Source organism: Centruroides sculpturatus, unplaced genomic scaffold, assembly GCF_000671375.1.
Source record: "Centruroides sculpturatus isolate CEXI.00-Female unplaced genomic scaffold, Cexi_2.0 scaffold155, whole genome shotgun sequence".
Classification (NCBI taxonomy): domain Eukaryota; kingdom Metazoa; phylum Arthropoda; class Arachnida; order Scorpiones; family Buthidae; genus Centruroides; species Centruroides sculpturatus.
In genome coordinates, this window is record NW_019384386.1 from 697718 (window position 1) to 718701 (window position 20984).

General features: G+C 28.9%; 1 protein-coding gene across 1 annotated transcript in view; it reads left to right on the forward strand.

Moving 5' to 3' along the window:
* LOC111618090 (serine-rich adhesin for platelets-like) overlaps nucleotides 1-20984 on the forward strand; it is a 60237-nt gene that overhangs the window by 31856 nt on the left and 7397 nt on the right. The window contains exons 2-6 of the mRNA XM_023359535.1: nucleotides 843-964; nucleotides 6651-6865; nucleotides 9565-9753; nucleotides 11634-11777; nucleotides 16658-16751. Of these exons, the coding sequence (XP_023215303.1) occupies nucleotides 843-964; nucleotides 6651-6865; nucleotides 9565-9753; nucleotides 11634-11777; nucleotides 16658-16751 (764 nt within the window). The remainder of the gene's footprint in view (nucleotides 1-842; nucleotides 965-6650; nucleotides 6866-9564; nucleotides 9754-11633; nucleotides 11778-16657; nucleotides 16752-20984) is intronic.

Below are 20984 nucleotides of genomic sequence, written 5' to 3' on the forward strand. Positions count from 1 at the left end.
GTAGTTCATTCACATTTAAATTACTGATTATATTTCTGAAAAATTAGTNTAATAAAGTGTCAGCTTCCTGAAATAAGTAATAGTTTGATTCATTTATTTATAATTTTGTCATTCTTTATATAATAATTTATCATCATTTAAAAATGTAAAAGATCAATATGGATGTTGACCAATGTGCTTATTTATTTTAAAATATATTTTACATTGTTATTTTAGTTGTCTGTTTTTCTTTAATCCTAGTTCAGAATATCACTTAATGAGATAATTATTCAATTGCTAAATAATTTTGTCAAGTTATTCTCTTATTGTGATTGCATCTAATTGTTATTGTAATTTAAAGCTTTAATATTTGATAAATTATGTATGATTAGCTATCAAATATAATTTGATATTGGCAGCTATGTATAATTTATAAGTAGTACAAATATGCTTAAGCATATTGCATGCTACATTATAACGTACTTATTTTGATGATATGAACATTAACTTTATATTTATGATTAATGGATACTTTATTATTGACATTGTGATGTTCTTTATGTTATACTGTACTTAATATTTGAATTTTTTTTCTGCTTAATATTACTGTATACATAACTTATATTAATAGATATTTTACACTAAATTATTTAATCATATTTACTAAATCTAAGTAATATAAAATTTATTATAGTTTTTAGAAATAATTATTAATATATTTAAAAAAATACTTTTCTAACAATTTTGAAATAAATANTTAAATTATTTCTTAAAATATATTAAGTTTATAAATTTTTCAAACTGCATTCTGAAAGCTTTAAGCATATTCTCATAATATATATATATATATATATTTTTTTTAGAAAATGTCCTTCCAACTTAGCATTGGCAATGGCAAAACATGTTTCTCAAAAAATGAATGAATTTGCTCATCAAGATAAAATGCAATGCAATGGAATGGCACAAACAGATGGTGGTACATTATGTAAGTATTTATTTAAGTATTTAATACCGTAAATCCTCCAATAGATGCCAGGTCTCTTATAAATGCTAGATATTTAATTTAAACTGCTAAGTAGATTCTGGATGTCATTGAATTCCTACATGTGGCTTGCAAAGCTTAACAGTGCTTTATACATGTAATTTTCCTGTGGAAATCCTTGAAAAATATTCTTACTGTTACATTTGCAACTGTAGTCACAATAATTAATATGTGAGTGAGACATCTTCATGTATTTTCTCTTTTAAACTGTCCATTTTACACAGATCAGTGAACTAGACATCAGTCTTATAGCATTGCCTTCAAGTTGAATGTAGTTGTGTATGCAGAAGAATATTCTGGGGAAGCATCAGCATCCAAAGTGAATCTGTGATTGGAAGATGCAAGTGTGATGCTCTTAAGGCTATCAAGAATAAGAGTGAAGCAAAGAGGCTGGCAGGGGGGAGAGCACAAGAAGTTCAGTGAAGAACTAGAAGAAAAGGTTCTGCAGTGGACCTGTGAGCAGTGAGAGAAAAATAACAGTATCTCCAGACAGATGGTGATGGACAAGGCAAGAGAAATCTTCACTCAGTTAGATGAAAGTGATAAACAAAATTCAGTGTTCAGGGCTAGCAGAGGGTGGTTAGAAAAATTCACAAAACATAGATATGATAATACCATAATAACTTTATGCTTACAGTAGTATTGCTGTTAGTGCGCAGTAGTGTACTTTTATGTTAAATAAAAAGGAAAATTCTTGTTCTGCAGTTTTCATTATTTGGGGAAACCATGGAGATAGTGCTGGAAAGAAGAATGAACCACATTTCCCTTTTTTTATATCACTAGTTTGGATGCAAAATTCTGCAAGAATGGAATAGGTACCCAGTCTTTTATACATGCTGGGACCTAAGTATTAGGTTGTCAAGGATGAAATTTGTAGTTAATAATATTGCCAACCATCGAGTCTGATCCATCTCTGAGTGCCTATGAATTATCGTTGAAGTTTAGTGTTAGCAAACAAACAATATTATCTCATTTAGCTAAATTGGTAAAGTGAAAAAGTTGGATAAATGGGTTCCACATGAACTGAATGAAAAACAGAAACAAAAGCATTTGGAAGCTTTCTTAATGTTGCTTTCTTGTCAGAAATCTGATCCATTTTTGAATTGAATTGTCACATGTGACAAGAAATGGATCCAATATGACAATTGCAAACATTCAGCACAGTGGTTGGACAAGGATGAATCACCAAAATACACTCCAAAGTGCAATATTCATCAAAAGAAGCTGATGGTGAGTGTTTGGTGGTCTAGTGCAGGTGTGATTCATTTTGATTCAATGAAACTTGGCTCATTGATCACAGCAGAAATATACTGCAATCAACTGGATGAAATTATGTCAAAACTTAAAAACAGCCTAGATTGGTCAACAGATCGACTCCTATCTTATTGCATGATAACACTAGCCCACACACTACACAAATGACTGTGGCAAAACTACAAGAATTGGAGTTGGAACTTCTTCATCATCCTCCATAATCACCAAACCTAGCCCCCCACTGACTACCACTTCTGCAATTTGGACAACTTTTTAATAGGAAAACAATTTAATTTCAACAATGCTGTAAAACTGATCTTCCAGGAATTCATTGACTCTTGTCCGCCGGGATTTTATACCACTGGTCTGAACAACCTGCCGCTTAAATGGCAAAAGTGTATAGACAATATGAGTGCATACTTTGATGGATAAAATAATTCCTTATATTTGTAAGTTATCAACCAACTTTGCCTTTTTTTCCACAAATTTCATCCTTGACAATCCGATATATTCTGTCCCATAAAAACCTAGTCATCTAAGCTATTAAGAGGATTTACAGTATCAGTATATTTATTATTAATTGAACATTAATGATTATTTTTAAACTAATTCTGTATTTTGCAAAATTTAAAATATTTCAAAAGTAATGGCTTAGTTTATAGTTTTGAAAAAATTATTATTATTCTATAGCAACTTTGATACATTACTTTATATTGATTTTAATATTTTTTTTATATATTTTAGAAACAAATTCTTGTTTGTTCATGTAATTTCTTCATTTTCAATAATTTTTTGCCACATATATATTCATACAATAAATTTATTCTTAATATTTCCTCAGCAAATTTTTCATTGCTGGCAAAAACATGTCACCATCAAATTTTATATTACAAATACTATCCTTCGGCACAGTGGAAAAATTATGACAGTCTGATATGACTGTCATAATTGATATAATAGTGTAAAACAGAAGTGATGACATAAACCATACAGCATTAATGATAGCTTTTTAATAAATATTCATATATTATGTTACTATGAAATTAAGATCAGATTTGAAATACAAATTTTTTAGAAAGGTTTTCTGTCTCTTGAATAATATAAATTTCTTTTCTCTCCTGTTAATATCAAATTTAACTTTGGTCTTATATCTTGAGCATTTGTTGTGAGCTGTTTTAAAATTTTTAATTGAATAAATTTTGTAGAAAACATAACAGTCCGTATTTAATAATTGCATTTTATTCAGAATTAATACATATTTTCCTTTGCAATGATATTGCTAGTACAACTCAAAAAACTAAATTTTCAGAAAGCTTTGAAAATTTTTATTTTACTAAAATGTGGAAATTTGTCAAGCAAATTCTTCAAACTGAATTTGATATGATTTGTAGATTGAAGAATCCTATTGATCTTTATGGATTTCTCATGGATGTGATTTGATTAAGAAAATTAACTTGCTCCATCCCTGATTATCCATAACTATATTGAGTTATGTCATTCTTGAAAAATATTGCTGTAATTTTTGAGTTATCACTCATTTTGTATCTTTTTGTTGTTATTGTTACTTGACTCCTAAAGTTCTTGAGTATGAATTATTCTTTCCAGTATTTCTGTAAGAAGTTGTTTTAATTTTGTATCTTGTAATAAATACAAACATTTTAACAAATCCCAAATTTTACTTAATCTTAATTACAATAATATGGAAAAACGAACAGAAAATTATTTTAAAAAATTACATTAAGCAAATAAATTGCATAAAAAGTATTATTATACAAAAAGTCCGGAAAATGTGAATAGAATTTTTTTTAAAAAAAGAATTTTATAATGCATTTTAGAGATGGTAACTTCCAATATTGTAGGATATGAATATTATTGGAATATTCTGAGTTTTATTTTGGATACATTAAGAATTCAGATTATATTTACCATATTATATCACTTTGCCTGGAAATTTTCATTACTGATTAATGCTTTTGGGCACTGCTGATACTCAAGATTATATAACACTAAATTAATTTTTAAAAATTATTATTTTCAACATTTATTGTTGCAACTCAAGCTTGCATGACATTTTGAATTGCACAGTTTATCAGCAGATCAACACTTTGTTATTTTGGCATTTTGTTTTGTAATGGTATTGCTGATACTCCTGTGATACAAAGACATTTTTAGATGATGGTGCCTCCTCAAACTTATTTCTTTGCCAGTTGATGATCTTAGTATGTCATTCAACACCAACATTTTTTCCTGACAAGAAAAACTGAGAACATGAATACTTTTGTTTCAGAATAGTGGTGGGGATGCTTGTAATGAATAAATAGTGTTTCAAATTTTAATTACCTTTTAATAATCACAGAATATGTTGAAATAGATAATATTTTTCTAATATGCCTGGAAAAACTTAGAAAGTTTGTAGGTGGTGTCTTCAACATCTTACTGCAAATAAATTTCTTGAACAACCTGTGGCACAGAAATGATTGATTAAAATTCATCACTTGACTTTCAAAAAGCTTATAATCACTTAATATGAAGTTGTACATATATGTCTACTCTGTAGTATAGAAGGTGCCGGTAAATATAAATTAAGAGAAATAACATAACAATAGTCAAACAGAAGACTGAGACAAACAATAATATTCAGTTGTTATTACTTAACTTAGTAGAGCAATAACATTATTGACAAAACATTATTCTCCAATATTCTTAGGTGATAATGCCATTGACTTTATTTCTCATGTTAACAACAATTCCTATAACAACTTAATTGTGAAATTCAGCCATTCAAGCAGAGTTTGGATGCATGTAAGATACACAAAGGCACAAACTTTCATACTGATGTCAGTATCATTCACTTACATATTAATGTGGACTTCAGTCTTATTCAGCTCTAATAACAGTGTACACATCTTCAATGTTAGTATACAGTCTTCTCATCTCCCTTCTTATCATAGAAAGACAGCCCTATGTTCTTGGTAATATTTGAATGTTCAGTCGCCTTAAATATGTCGGTATAGCCAGTATTAATAATTTGAGCAAGAGCACTTTGTTAATCTTTAGGATTGAACTTCAGCTCAATTATTATTCTCGTCATCCCACAAATTATCAGAACATCAATTCTTCCTTGTCCTTTTTTTTTTTGTCTTTTTCTTCACATGTACTTCAGTATGTATGTCCAACTTTTGGATGTTGTATGCTAAAGTGAAGAGGATAGAGTGAAGTGCATCTTCATTATCAGGCACTTTTGCATAACCAGAAGAAAGTATGGTCACTGATGATGCAAGTTGAATGAAGTTCGCCTCTGTTGCATCAGCTACCACATTCTGCAACACGTTTTGATAGTCACCAATACAATTTTCATCAAGACAATATTTTTCTTTCCACAAGTCTGCATTGTATCAATGATCAATAAGTTCTGTTTTGACTTCCAAATTAGGTACTGTACACTCAAAATGTTATGCTTATCACTTTTGTTTGGATCTGAATCTTTGTGTTTCACTGAACTATTAAAGTATTCACTATCAGCTAAAAATCATAGAAACAAATCAGCCTTACTAGTGGATGGAGTTAGGTTGTTTAACTTCATCACATCCTTCAACAACATTATGACTTCAACTGTCACTGATTTGAAAGTTCTTATTTTGACCTCTTCAGCATTGATAAGTCTTTGGATGCATTTTTGTATCTCCATGTTTGCAAACAGGTTTGTCATATTCTTTACATATTCTGTATCAACCCAGTAAGTTTTAAAAAATGACACTTGTTTCCATTTACATTCCTCTGTTTCCATGATTTTCTTCTAGATAAGTTTCTGATCCAAGACATTTAAGATTGAACACTTCATCCCCCACTTGCTGTCTTGTACCCACCATACCAAGAAACAATCTTCTCCCGTTTTCCTCACATCAACTCCTTAAATTCAGGTTTCTCCAGCAGCATATTGACATCTTCAGTTGTGAACCCATAAAACTGGGAAAATTCACTGGTTACATTTAGGAATTCACAATAGTGAATGACACCTTGTGCATCTCCTGAAAATTTACCTGCCAATCTCACACACATATGGCATATGCGTGTGAGATTGGCAGGTAAATTTTCAACCCGCATATGGAACGAGCATTGATCAATGCTCGTTCCATATGCGGGTTGCTTTTCAATTTTTCTCCCATCATAAAATTATTTTGCAAAAATTTAATATATTTTTAAGTAGAGGAAATAAGTTGAATGTTATCCATTTCTGTTCAGTTGTGGAATATTCATGTTTAATGGACAAATTTCAATATTTTGTTCATATTTTTGTCTGTATCTTAATTTTATATTTATCAGTTATAGTAATTGTGATGAAATGATTTTTGATTAAAAATTATTAATCTGTTAGCTTTAGAAGCAGTTTATCTTCATACTCAGACAATACATCAATTGTATGATTTGGCTGAACAGTTACAGAAAAATCCTGATCAAATGCTAACAATGACTTCAGTTATTAAATCACCTCAATATGTGACATCCATTTGTACTATTAAGAATGGAAGAAGAAAAATGGAAGATAGGTATACAATAATACATGATTTAAATACTGTTTGTGGATTACAGGTATGATTATTTGTTATAAATTAAAAACCTTAGTAATTTAAATGGCTTTTTAATTGAGAAAATTAAATTTTTATTTATAAATCTTTTAAATACACATTATTTTTATAATAATGTGTATTTAAAATTAGAACTGTTAGAATTAGTACAAATAGGAAAATATTTATTAAGTATAGATATTTGTTTGTATGCTTGTAAAGATGAAATTTTAATTATTAAATAATTTATTGTCTGTTTGTTAATTAATATTTTCAGAAAGAGTTAACTAGTAATCTTACTCGTATATATAGTTTTGTATATAAAGTTATAAAGATCAATCTTGAAATAATTTCCAACAAAAAAATAAACTTAATTACTAATAATAGAGAACTAGAAAATTTCTATTTATGCCTAGTTCAGCTACATGAATAAATAGACTCTCCATGCTTTTTAATTTTTAATTTAATTCTTAAAGATACTGTAAATATGAAAATACAGTTTATATCAGAGATGCTTAAATATTACATAATATCAATATATTGGGTTGTTCAGAAAGTACTTTTTGTTTTTTACCACAAGAATGCTTTGTTGTATATTTATCCACAACTTCATTTTAAACCATATTGTAATTATATATTTTGACAACCGATATATCAAGGTTTATTTGTAAAAAGTTTGTTTGATTCTGTGCAATTTTTGTTTTTGGTCTCATCAAATAAAGAAAATTGAAAGCAGCATTTTCAGCATATTTTGTTTTTTTATTACCCAAAAGGTAAAAATGCTGTTTAATTTAAGCAAAAAAAAATTGTGTGACAGGTATGGAGAAGATGTGTTGACAGAATGATTGCCAAAACTGATTCACAAAATTTTGTTTTGGCAATTTCAATATTGAAGATGCACCACGTTCTGGAAGATCTTGTGTACATGCCCCTCTACCATGTGATTTAGCACAGTTGCAAAAAAGAATCATCCATGCAATCAATGATATTGACAGCAAGATGTTTGAATGTAGGTAACAGGAACTTTAATACAGGATTGGTTTGTTGCATCTCGGGAGGTGGACATACAGAGCACCTGTATGATATGGCCAAAATGTGGAGAGATTCTCTGCTTATTGATATGAGCCATTTTGCTATGTCTGCTTTGGTTATTATTCTATTGAGAGCAGAAACCTCAGAGGGACTTATGAATTAGAGGGACCCTGTATTAAAAAGTAATATGTAGCAGGTCAGGATGGCAGATGGAATTTCTGGAAAATGCTTAAAAACTATATTTTTATAAATTTTCAATTTCAAAAGATTGAGAAAATAAAATGCTTTAGAATATTGGTTCTATTAATCTAGCTTGAAACCTTAAAATTGAATATTAAAATTTGTTGATATCTTTGAAATTCTTGCTGAATTTTTTTTCTTAATTTTCTAATACAGAGGAACCTTGATAACTGGTCATTCACAGGACTGGAAAATACTGACCATTTAAGCAGTGTGTTTACATAGAGGCAAAATATTTTAATAATTAAAATAAAGTTTTTATTTACTAATTTAAAATTATGCAGTTTTATCCTTTTTTTTTTCATCCTTAAGACAAAATGTAATTTGAGGATTTCATGATAATTTGTGAAAGTTGTTTTTGTGAACTTTATTTCTCGTAATGATTAATTCTTCTTCTTTCCATGTGATATTAACTTGATAGTTCCCAGATATTATTTACAAAAAGTAGCCAAAACAAGGAAAAACTGTTTAAATTCAATTTGAAAGACATAATTGCCTAGTTATTTAAAGTGCAGTGATTAGCAAAGTGCATAAATTTTCATAATAAAATGCTTAGATCCTACACCCTTAGCCATTTACTTTTAATGAAAAAATATTGATTCATTCCTGTGAAAAATGCATTTTTTGTAAACAGAAAAAAAAATATTAGTTTTGAATTTTTTTAACTTGTGGTTGGGTCTAATGATAAATTAATGACCAGGATGGGAAATTGTCACCACTTAGCTAAGTGAGCAATTATTGACATTTGAATGTCAATAATTGTAAAACTAGAAAGCCTATGATTTTATAAATAATTTTGTAGAAGATATGGTTAACAGAAAAATAGACAGTTCATTAAATAGGTCTTGTATACTTTTTACTAATAATTTACAACTACTGTAGAATAGTTAGACCTTGACTTTGATGAGACAGTTAATGTGATTCTTTGCAAGTAAATTTTATTCTTGTGAAATTATTTTACAGTAGCTAAGTGGAAAAGAGATATAAAAGAAAACATCTTATTAAAGCAAATACATAGAGGTCATACTATTTTACAAACTGTTGCATTAGTTTCTTATATTTAGAAAATTTTTTTCTATTTCATTAGGAGTTGATAATCACTGATGTAAGATAACTTGAAAACTTGGCCTTTGGCAAACATTTTGCTTTACTTGCATACTGTATATTAAAATAATTTACATAGTCTGTTGTATCTGTAGAGTTTAAAACAGAAATCATTTGTATTGGATATTTCTACCATTACATAGCACAAACCCAATGATAGAATTTTACTTTCCAGTAAAAAAATAAATATCATCATGATTAATTTATGACTAGATTATAGTGTGCTGTATATCCAGTTTTCAAACTAATCCTTTTCATAGTATGCAAAAAAAATAAGATATAATTTATTGATTCTTTATTTTAGATTTTATTAAAGTTTGAATTTATATTGTTCACTTTTTATTGTAGAATACTCCACAGTTCAGTTATTATGGTGTTTTTGATGGTCATGCTGGCATTCGAGCTGCTAATTATGCTGCTTCTCATTTACATGAGAATATTGTTAATCATCCAGACTTTACAACTGATATTACAAAAGCAATAAAAGAGGGATTTCAAATAACAGATAATCAAATTGTAGAAAGATCAAAAGGAGAGGTTTGTATAATTTGATATAAAATTATTTTAATTTCAAAAGTTACACTAGAGTTTTGGATAGCATCATCATGTTATAAATAAATAATGTATTTATTAAATTTATATATATTTATTTGAAGTTGTTTTTCTGTTCTGATTTTTAAATTTTAGAACATAAGCATAATAATTTTGTTACTCATCAAACTAGTCTGCATTAATCATTTATCTGCACAATTATGTGAATAAAAAGTGTTTTTCTTTTTTTCTATTTTTTTTTTTTTTACATACNTTTCTGTTCTGATTTTTAAATTTTAGAACATAAACATAATAATTTTGTTACTCATCAAACTAGTCTGCATTAATCATTTATCTGCACAATTATGTGAATAAAAAGTGTTTTTCTTTTTTTCTATTTTTTTTTTAGTTTTACATACATAATATTGAATTATTGAAATTCTTCTTAGTTTAGAATTTAATTTAACATACATTATTCTGTGAGGTTTTACTAATTTTTTGCTAAAATTATTTGCAAACTAAAAAAACAGTATTGTCATTAGGAATATATACATTTGCAAACTTTAACTAGTTAAAGTTTGAAGGTGAAAATTAGTAGGTGGTAGGATGTAGGTGAAAATTGAGTTACAAGATTTCATCTAGATAGACAAACAAACAAACAAAAAAAAAACAGAGTAAGTTAATAAAGTGAATAATTAAGAACAATTTTGGGACTCTGTATCTACTGGTAAGAATTTAGAAACTTAATTATCTCTTCTTTAAGTTCAGTTTCATCAATACCACCATCATCACCATACTTTAATGCTAAATATAGGTTATTGTAATATTTATCAAGATTATTGTACTGTAGTCTAAATATTTGAAATCAAAAATATTCTATGAAAAGTTAAAATTTGTAATGTTCATTAAAACTCCTTGACTTTTTGCAAAATTACAATTTTGTGCTGTTGTGGAAAGTAGATGATAATGTAACATGGCACATTTTTATATTTTTGTTTAGATTCATACAAAAATTAATGAAAATTTACTGCTAATTTTTTTCTGTTTTATTTATTTGCTCTTAGCCTACATTGGTTAACTTGGTCTGGATGTTCACAATTTATTGTATTTTTTTTATTCAGTAACACTAACCAATATTACATATTATAGACAAGTATCAAATTTGCGTTATTTTTTTTATTGAAGAACTAGCCTCAAATTCAGTTTCCATTCTTGTTAAGGGTATAAATAACTTGCCATTGCTTTTAGTTTTGATAATATAACAATTAGTTTCCATGTAATGCACAAAATCAAAAGTTTAATCATTCCTTTCAGTGCTCTGTAAATTGTGCCACCTATTATTTGTGCATAAAATAAAAAATGAAGAAAATTTAAAAAGTGTTAAACATAAAGAAATTAATTATTGATGAAATAAAAAGAGGGCTAGATTATGTCAGGATGCAAATTTCCAGGGATAGCCATGGAACATAAATTATAAAGAATGAGAGAGGAAGATCAGGAGAAACCTGGAAAGAAGGTATATGAAAAATAATGGAGTAGAGAGACATTATGGAAGAAAATAAGTATGAATAGAACAGAGTGGAAAAGTTCTTCATTGCACTTGGTTCACTTCATTACACTAGATAGTAATAAGAGCTATCTTAAAAAATGTTTTATTTTATTACTATTGATGGAGTCATATGTGATAAAAGTAGTTATTTTTTAATATTTACACATGAATAAAAGGAGTTCTAATAAAATTTCATTAGATTAAATGTAATTTCATAAGAATAATGATTAGTTTTTTAATATATGTTTATTTTTAAATAATTTTATGGTTCTGCTTTTGTTTTAAGAATAATTTTTGTAATTGTCTATAACTGATAAATTATTTGTGGCCCTTTCAGAATACCAAAAGTGGATGCACAGTAGTATGTTCATTTATTCAGGAGAATGCTTTATATGTAGCATGGGTTGGAGATTCTCAAGCTATTCTTGTCAGAGAAGGTGACCCATACATTATTACAAATCCTCATAAGCCTGATAGAAAGGTAAATTAAACATGCGAAATATATTATTTTAAAATATAGTTAGTTTATAAGTGAACATTTTATGTTGTTTAATATATTCTGTTTAACTAGAGGAAATCAATAAATTACAAGTATAAACATCTAAATCTGAACAATGTCAATCACTTAGTGATAGTATGCCAACAAGAATAAAATCTGTAATTATGAATAAAGGAGATTTACCCTACTATTACCGTGTTTCCCCGAAAATAAGACAGTGTCTTATATTAATTTTTGCTCTGAAAAATGAGCTAGGTCTTATTTTCAGAGAATGTCTTATTTTTCCAGGAAGAAGAATTCACATTTATTACTGAACAAAAAAATTCCCAAGTCGAACTTAGACGAGAGTGACGTATATCAGGTGTGAAGAACTGTCGCCTTTTTATAGCGTCAACACCGGACTCGATGACCAATTAGTGCTTACTGAACCGTAGCACTATGCAAATGTCATGTGGCGTGATTCCCGGCCGACTAATTAGCCATCACCAGCCGTAACATTATGCAAATCTGTGATTCCCAAGCCATAGTCTTATGCAAATCATGCTGTGTGGCGTAATTGTCTGCTGACCAATCAGTGGCTGTACTTTCAAAAAGCCAACGGCCACTTTCAACCATCTGTCGATGACCGTTACGACTAAAAAAAAACTTCGCTAGGTCTTACTTTCAGGGGGAGGTCTTATATTTCGCAATTCAGCAAAATCTGTGCTAGGTCTTATTTTCGGGGAAACACGGTAGAATAAAATATTCTACATTTTTTGAACATTGTTTACTTAAGTAAAAAATTATGACTCTTTAACACTTTATTTAGAAATTAATATTTTTAGATAAAAATATAGCTAAAAGACCAGGCTAAATATACCCATATTTATTGTTTTTGTATTATTTTACTTCACCTAGTTATTCTCATTCAAGAGTAGGCACTTTGTGCTGGTGTTAAATTATTCTAAACTTTTTCAACTGACTGTATAATAATTTCAAACATCAAATAATAAACTAACTTCTTAAGAATTATTAGTACTGTTACTAATTAATGACATTTATTTTTAAGTTGCAAACATAATATGTTTTGCTAATTACTTTTAGAAAACAGAAATTGAAGGAAAAATACTCAAAATAAAATGTCATTCAATTAAAATGAAAGAACTTTTTAATTAGACAAATACAATGATTCTTTCATAGCAGTACAGTTAGCAACTAGCCTTATTTTCCAACTTTTCTGATGCACTATAATTTTTATCTTTTCATTACCACTATTTATTTATTATTATTTCAGTTTATCATCATCATTCTATTTTTTTTTGTCTTATTTTTCTTATTTACTGTACATATTTAGTCATTGTAGTTTAGAATCCTATTATTACTACCTTTTTTAAAACTAAATTTTATTAAAAGATTTGCAGGGGGAGAGTGTATGTGTGCAATTTTCCTACTGACAATTGCACCCTGTATTGAGTTTTATTTCCCAGTCCACAAACCAATTTCCTTTTTCTCTTACATACCTGTCCATGCAATTACTGACTATAAACTTTTAAAACATCTGTACAGCTTTAACACTGGTAATGTCTGATACAACAGAAAGGAACTTCTATATATAATGTCCCTTTAAGAAAGGAACTTCTTTCCATTGTGAACATTTTTAAACGTGGAAAACTGATTCAGCAGTTCCAAGTGTTTCAGGAGTTGCAGATTATTTGCAAAGATCTACAGGTTGCTGATTCTTATTTTAAATGCTTAACAAGTTTAGTTATTAATGTAGCGTATTTCTCTTCATGGTTAATTTTGAATATACAGATCATACTTTTTCAAATTATGTGTTAGAATTTTCTTTATTGTTCCTTTCTGCTGCAATTTTAACAAAATCATTATCATTCAAAATATGAAAAATTGATTTCATTTCAGTCTTTACTTATTTAGTAATATCTACAATGTGTCTCAAATACATCTATATTCTTGAATAATTTGAAAAGCTCTATTAAAAAGTACCAGGATAGTAGTTTTGTTTCACAGTTTCATTTATAGATTATATTTTAATAATCAATTTGTGTGCAATATGTCATACTTGAGAAATTATACATATTTAATATAACTCTAGTTATTATTATTTTATAACATCTCTCTAACTTTCTGCTTATAATGTGGAATAAAGAAAAAAGCAGAAAAAAAAGAAAAGCATTCTTGAAATGATTTGAAACACTCCTTGATTCTTTGATTGATTAATATCAGAAGTTCCATTAATGTACAAGAAAATTGATTTTACATCTAAATATATTTTTTCTAGTAGATGAATTGGAACATTTTCTAGTAATAAATTAAGTTTTCCTGTAAAATTATTTCATAAATGATTTTTATATGAAACAAATTTAGAGTTAAGCTATTTTTAAAATTGAAAGGTAGTTATTTATTTTAACCAACTTTTGATTTTGGAAATACAGTAGACTCTCCATTAACTGGAACTCAAGCAACTGACAAAAATTTGAAGACAATACTTTAAATAGAAATTAATTTTATTTTAATTTTTATCAGAAATTTTTAAGTTTAAAGTTGGCATGCTGTGAGTAAACTCATGCTTTGCATACCATGTGTTTGTTTCCTACTCCCAGTTTATTGACTGCCATTTAACTAAAATTGCACACTCATTCACAAAGCTGTTTTTATAATAAAATTGTGTTACATTAAGTTAAGTTTGTCTTTTATCTTAATTTACTTTTAATTACTGTATTATTTCCATATTAATATTAAATCAATACAGAATTTTTGGTATATAGTGTGGGATATAGTATTAGGCCTATTTTTAATAGTAACTCTCAAGCACCAGAGGCTACATTTATTTAGCCCCATGGGTACTGGTTAACTGAGTCTACTGTTTTTGTATGATTCTAAAACTATAACTATTTAATATTTCTTTATTATAATATGATAAAATGTTTTTTTATAAATGTAGATATTTTCTTTTAAATACAGTAAAATCTTGCTTATGTGTCCATTCCTAATATTCCCTTATAAAACTGTGTAAGTTAACTGTGCTACTTCATTAGGCTCCTTGGTTTTTTTAATTTTGTGTGTGGCCATCCATCGGTAATATTCCTTTCGTCTGTCTGGTAGGCCTTGCAGGAGAGTCTCCAAGTCAGGGACAATGTTCATATTCTCTGCCTTAGGAGGAGGTACAAACTTAGGTCCATAGTTCAAAACTTCTACGACGAAATCAGGTAACTGTAGGTCATATAATAAATGGGAATGTGGGATGTTCCTGACCCTTGGGCACTTGAAATCTTAGGATCCATTGGAGTTTTTTGTGATAACATTTCCTCAGGTTGATAGTTATTCTATCATGTATTGCCACAGCTTTGCATTTTCCTGAGCTAAGGTATTTGGGTTTTGTCTGAAGAGTGCATTTTTAATTTCTACTAGTTCTGCCAATTTAGAATAAATGGTTTTCCTTGATATTTGAATGGCCCTATTTAGGCACATCTGCCTCACTTTATTGAGTAGTGGCTAGCTACCAGGTGGAAGGCAGATGCAGAAAAAGGACGTGAGTAGCAGTCCTTTCTTCTTACAGTCAGTCAGAAATTCATATCTGGCTCTAGCCTTAATTAAACTTACGAGTGTTCTATTATAACGATTAGCTGGCATCACTAACTATTAAATACTCACAATGAACAACACTGAGGTGAATTAAAGTATGTCTCTAAAGCCTGTTACCGGTGTGCAACTCAAGTGATATTTATCTTTATTTATGTGGTCAATGGAATAGGAAAACTCAATGTTTCCAAATTCAACGTATTGTTTAAGTACTGTAAATGGAATTGACCTTTGTTTTGCTAAGTTTTGTTATAGTTTTGCTAAGTTCCCACAGGTTACATTCATAAAAAATAAATGTATCAGGCATTTCAGTTTTTTTATATAAACAAATAGTACAAAATAATTATATTTTTGTAGTTATTATGTACATGTTGTTACAATACAATATTGTTAAATAAGATTAAGTAAATATGCAATTAAAAACATTTTCATAAAACATACTTATTCCATGGCTAATGCATTATGATAATCACAGTGTCTTAACTGCTTGCTTTTGTTGAAAATTTTGTATAAAAAATGTTTTGTATTAAAAATTACAGCTAAAGAGTAAACCACATATGGTATTCACTGATGTTCTTGACTGTACAGGAAATGCCTTATCTTCAAACTCCATGTTATCTGACTCCTGACTCATCCATTCACTATATTAAGCTGAATAATCAGAAATCTATTACAGGTACCTTGACTTACGTCGTTTCGAGTTACGTCGTTCCCGATTAATACGTCGTTTGTCAAAAAAGTATACGAAAAAATAAAAATCAAGTTTAAGTCATTTTATTCGACTTTACGTCCGTCCGCCACAAATATTGAAGTCGTAATATCACTAGAAAAGCGTTTAAAGCACATAAAATCATATTAAAATATACACATTTACAAGTATATACTGTATTTACAGTACAGTACATGCATTCATAAATTTAGAATACTTTTTTCTGTACTATATTAAAAACTAAAATTTATTTGTTTGTAAGCTTAAAATAGATTCTTATTAACCATATATTATTAAAAATGCATTAATAAATAAAATACAGAACTGGGAATAGTAATTTATAGTTTAGCCTAGTGACAAGTAGATTCGGAGACAAGTAAATTCGACTTACATCGTTTTTCGACTTAAGTCGTTTTCCTATAACCAATTACCGACGTAAGGCGAGGTATACCTGTATATATATTATATATATATATATGTAATTTAATTTTTAAACTTTTGTTTTAAAATTTACAATATACATAAATTATATGATTACGTTCATATTTATTTCAGCTTTATATTCTCTTTACAGGATGAAAGAGAAAGAATAGAAGAGCTAAATGGATGTGTAATGTACATAGGAACTTGGAGAGTAAATGGAACTTTAGCAGTTTCAAGAGCCTTAGGTATGATAAGTTGATATTGTAATACTGTTTGTTTTATAAGTTTAATTATATAATTTTTAAATTTTGTGAAAATTTTATTCTTATATAAGGATGTGTGATGCAAAACAGCAAAAATATTTTCTGATAGAAGTGAAGTACACTTGGGATAGTATTTTTGATGCTATTCAATTCAAAACATTTTTAATCTGTTTTATTTCATTTCACATTCACTGTTTTTTTATATGAAAAAATTTAAGGGTTTTCACCTAGATCAGAACTTCTTAAACTTTGTGTTTACAGACTAGTTTTTTTTTTTTTTTATTCTAAGCCCTCACAGACCAGTATTTTTATGAAATTTGATTCTAATCATTTTGAAAAAATGGATTTGTGAACCATTTTCAAATACCATGTTTACTTGCATATAAGACAAGATTTTTATTTATTTTTCACTGTTTCAAAAACCTAGGTTGTCCTTTACACACGAGTGAAGGATTCTTTGCATTTTTCAATAATTTTTGTGAACTGTGTATTCGCATTTTTTACTTGATGCTCACCCTCTGATGTTTAAAAACCAAAGTATTTTATCTAGGTCATTTGAATTGTTCTTGTGTATTGTCAGGATTAAAGATTAATAGCATCAAGAAAAGTAAAGCTTATGAATTGAATTGCAAATTGAAATTCCAAAATCACACGAGAGCTTGATATAAGTTTTAATCCATTCCAAGTGAAAACAGATGATTATTCGAAAATTAGAATTCAGAATAACTCATAAGTGTAATCGATGGAGAATGGATTCGACTGTTAATAATTGGCAAAAAAAGTTCTCAGTTGTCCAGCTTTACATGAACACATTATGTTGTCAATTTTACAAGATTTTTCCCTAAAGTTTATAATGCCAGTAATTTTTGTGGGATTTACGTGCATTTGATGTTTCATTTGTGATTAAATGAAATTAAGTTAGAATTGTATTAATAAATCTAATTTTCTTTATTTTGATGTTTAAAGTCACACCTTGTCCTATATGCAAGATCGTCTTATATGCAAGTAAGTATGGTAATTTTCTGGCCTGATTTCAATTGCCAGTGGTACTAAATGTTTAAGTAAGAGATGTGTAAGTAATAAAATAAAATATTTTTAAAGATAATTTTAAATAGTTTTATTATTGTAACTAGCAGATGAGCCTGGCATTGCTCAGGCAAGTAATGGAGAATAAACTTACTTGATGATAACCTTACTTGAATAAAATGATTAATTTTAAATTCAAAACTCTAAAAAAAAACTTGTTTGAAACATTACGTTTCAAATTGTTCAAATTTGGAACCAATTCAAATATTCGTTCAAATTCATTTATTTTGGATTTATTGTTTTTGGGTTACCCAAAGAGTGGAAATGATTAAAATATTTATTAATTTCCAAAATGTATACTATATCTGCCACTATTTACTTTCCTTCTTTATTATTTACACTTTATACTGATTAAAACTCTCTCCTTTTCCCTCGGAAAGTTGAATTTCCAAAAATCTCTTCTTAATGTGCATTTCATGGCATACCCTACTAAAACACAGTCAAACATGCAAAAAACCACATTTAAAATAGTATAGTAGAAGCCGAGTTCTTCAAGGTAATTCTTAATCCTCCACCTCTTCCCTGCAGGGAGATTTCCAAAAATTTCTTATTACGGTGAACTCTCATACCCTACTAAAACGCAGTTAAAATTTAAAGATTGCATCTAAAATAGTACAGTAGAAGCTGAGTTCTTCAGGATAAGCCTTAATCCTCTTTCTCTCTCTCTCTCTCTCTCTCTCGCAGGGGGGATTTCGAAAAATCCCTTCTTAGTGTACATTCTTGTGATGTATGTACCCTAACTGTGTACCAAATTTCAACTTTCAACTCAGCCATTTGGGCTCTGCACTTATTATTATCATCTATTATCTATACTAATATTATAAAGAGGTAATGTTTATAAGTTTGGATGTAGCGGGTAATCTCCGAAACTACTCATCCGCTTTCAAAAATTCTTTTACTAGTACAGGTAACCCCCGTATAACACAGTAGTTACTTTCCAAAAAATTGCCGTGTTATGCGAATCTGTGTTATACAAAACAAAGAACTAGTACGAAAAGGAGGGTTAGGTTCCAAAAATTAAAAAACATGCTATTATATTTTCATAATTAAGATAAATATCTTTATTAAAATTTTCTTAAGTGATACATATTAATATAAATTAAACAATGTTTTCTTCGTCATCACTAAAAGCATTATTAACTGAAAGCTTTTTGGCAAGTTATCCTTATCCTCTGAGCATTTTTCTGCATTATCTTCAGATCCATGCTTTACCTTTTGCAAAAAGTATGTAATTTTAGATTGCTTGCATCTAGTTAAAAGATCTTTATAAATTTCCTTATATGATGCTAAGCATTTATGGAGAATAAAGCAAGTATGAAATAAGGGAAAAACATCTGGCAACATCAGAAGCAGAAGCGTTGAGATCTGGCAACATTGAAACAAGTTTTGAGAAGGACCATGTGTATTGAAATTCCAACAAGAAAAGAAAATTTACATACTTAAGTATTAATAGTTCACGAAAATAATTTTCGTGAACTATTATTACTTAAGTACGTAAAAATTTATTACATTTCATGTTGTACGAGGGTTTTACCCAATTCTCGAACCGTGTCAGAGTGAATCCGTGCTATAACAGTGCTTTGTTATACGGGGATGGAACCAATTCTCGAACTGTGTTAGAGTGAATCTGTGCTATATAAGTGCCGTGTTATACGGGGGTTACCTGTATATAGTACAGCGTATGAATGCACATGGGGCACTTCTTATGACATCTTTGATTGGCAAACTGACATTTTACGTTGCTTTGCACAATATTCTGTTTTTGTGTTGCAATATAAAACAATATAAATTAAATTAATAATAAGAAAAATAAGCAGATGATACTTAAATTAACTGATTGGACAGATGATGTGGTATTCTGGCAAAGTATTGAGAATTAAACTTTAATGTTTTGCAGTGCATAAAATATTTTATTGATTTGAGACTTCAGATTTTTTGGTAATATTACTAGAAATAATGGAATTATTTACTCACTTTTTATTTATATGATTTTAACAAATAAAATTTAAAGAAGCCAAAAAGCAACAAACTCTTACATCCAGTCCCAAGGGAGCATCCCAGCTTATCAGGAGCTAACACTTCGAAAGTGCCTATTAAAAAATTTCAATTCTTTGGAAGTCTGCTAGTTCCAAAAGTCTAATTCATTCTACATGTTTTGAATTCCAACCAACCAAGCAGNGGTGCTATGCATTTATGAAGAATAAAGAAAGTATGGAATAAGAGAAAAACATCTGGCAACACCAAAATCAGAAGCGTCAAGATCTCGCAACATTTAAACAAGTTTCGAGAAGGACCATGTGTATGGACAGAAGGCAAGAAAAGAAAATTTACATACCTAAGTACTAATAGTTCACGAAAATTATTATTTTTGTGAACTATTATTACTTAAGTACGTAAAAACGTATTACATTTCATGTTGTACGAAGGTTTTACCCAATTCTCGAACTGTGTCAGAGTGAATCCGTGCTATAGAAGTGCCGTATTATACAGGGGTTACCTGTATTTAGAATGGAATTTCAGGGTGGACATAGGCTGTATATTATTCCGGTAAACATTCATATAAATTAAAAGATATCATCTAGGTTAAGGCTTTTGTCCGACAGGTGGCGCTACGAGTACAACAACCTAAGTTTGCTTTTCTGTGATGATGAACTAAAGCAGATCATCTTCTATCTATCTATATAAATAAAAATGTAATGTTCGTTTGTTCCTACCGATTTTTTTGAAATTTTGACACTACGTTGTATTTGAATATGCACATGTTTTTATATAATATACATCGAAATTCCCCTCCCCCACTGGGGGGAGATGGTTAGGATTAAAGCTTACCATAAAGAACTCTGCTTTCATTATACTATTTTAGCTGCATTTTTTTTGCATTTTTGATTGCATTTTAATAGGGTACATCAACAGAATGTACACTAAAAAGGGATTTTTCAATATTCCCCCAGCGGGGGAGAGAGACAGGATTAAGGCTTACCGTGAAGAACTTGGCTTCTATTATACTATTTTAGATGCCGGTTTTTGCGTTTTTGATTGCGTTTTAATAGGGTACATCAACAGAATGTACACTAAGAAGGGATTTTTCGATATTCTCCCGCGGGGGAAAGGGACAGAATTAAGGCTTAC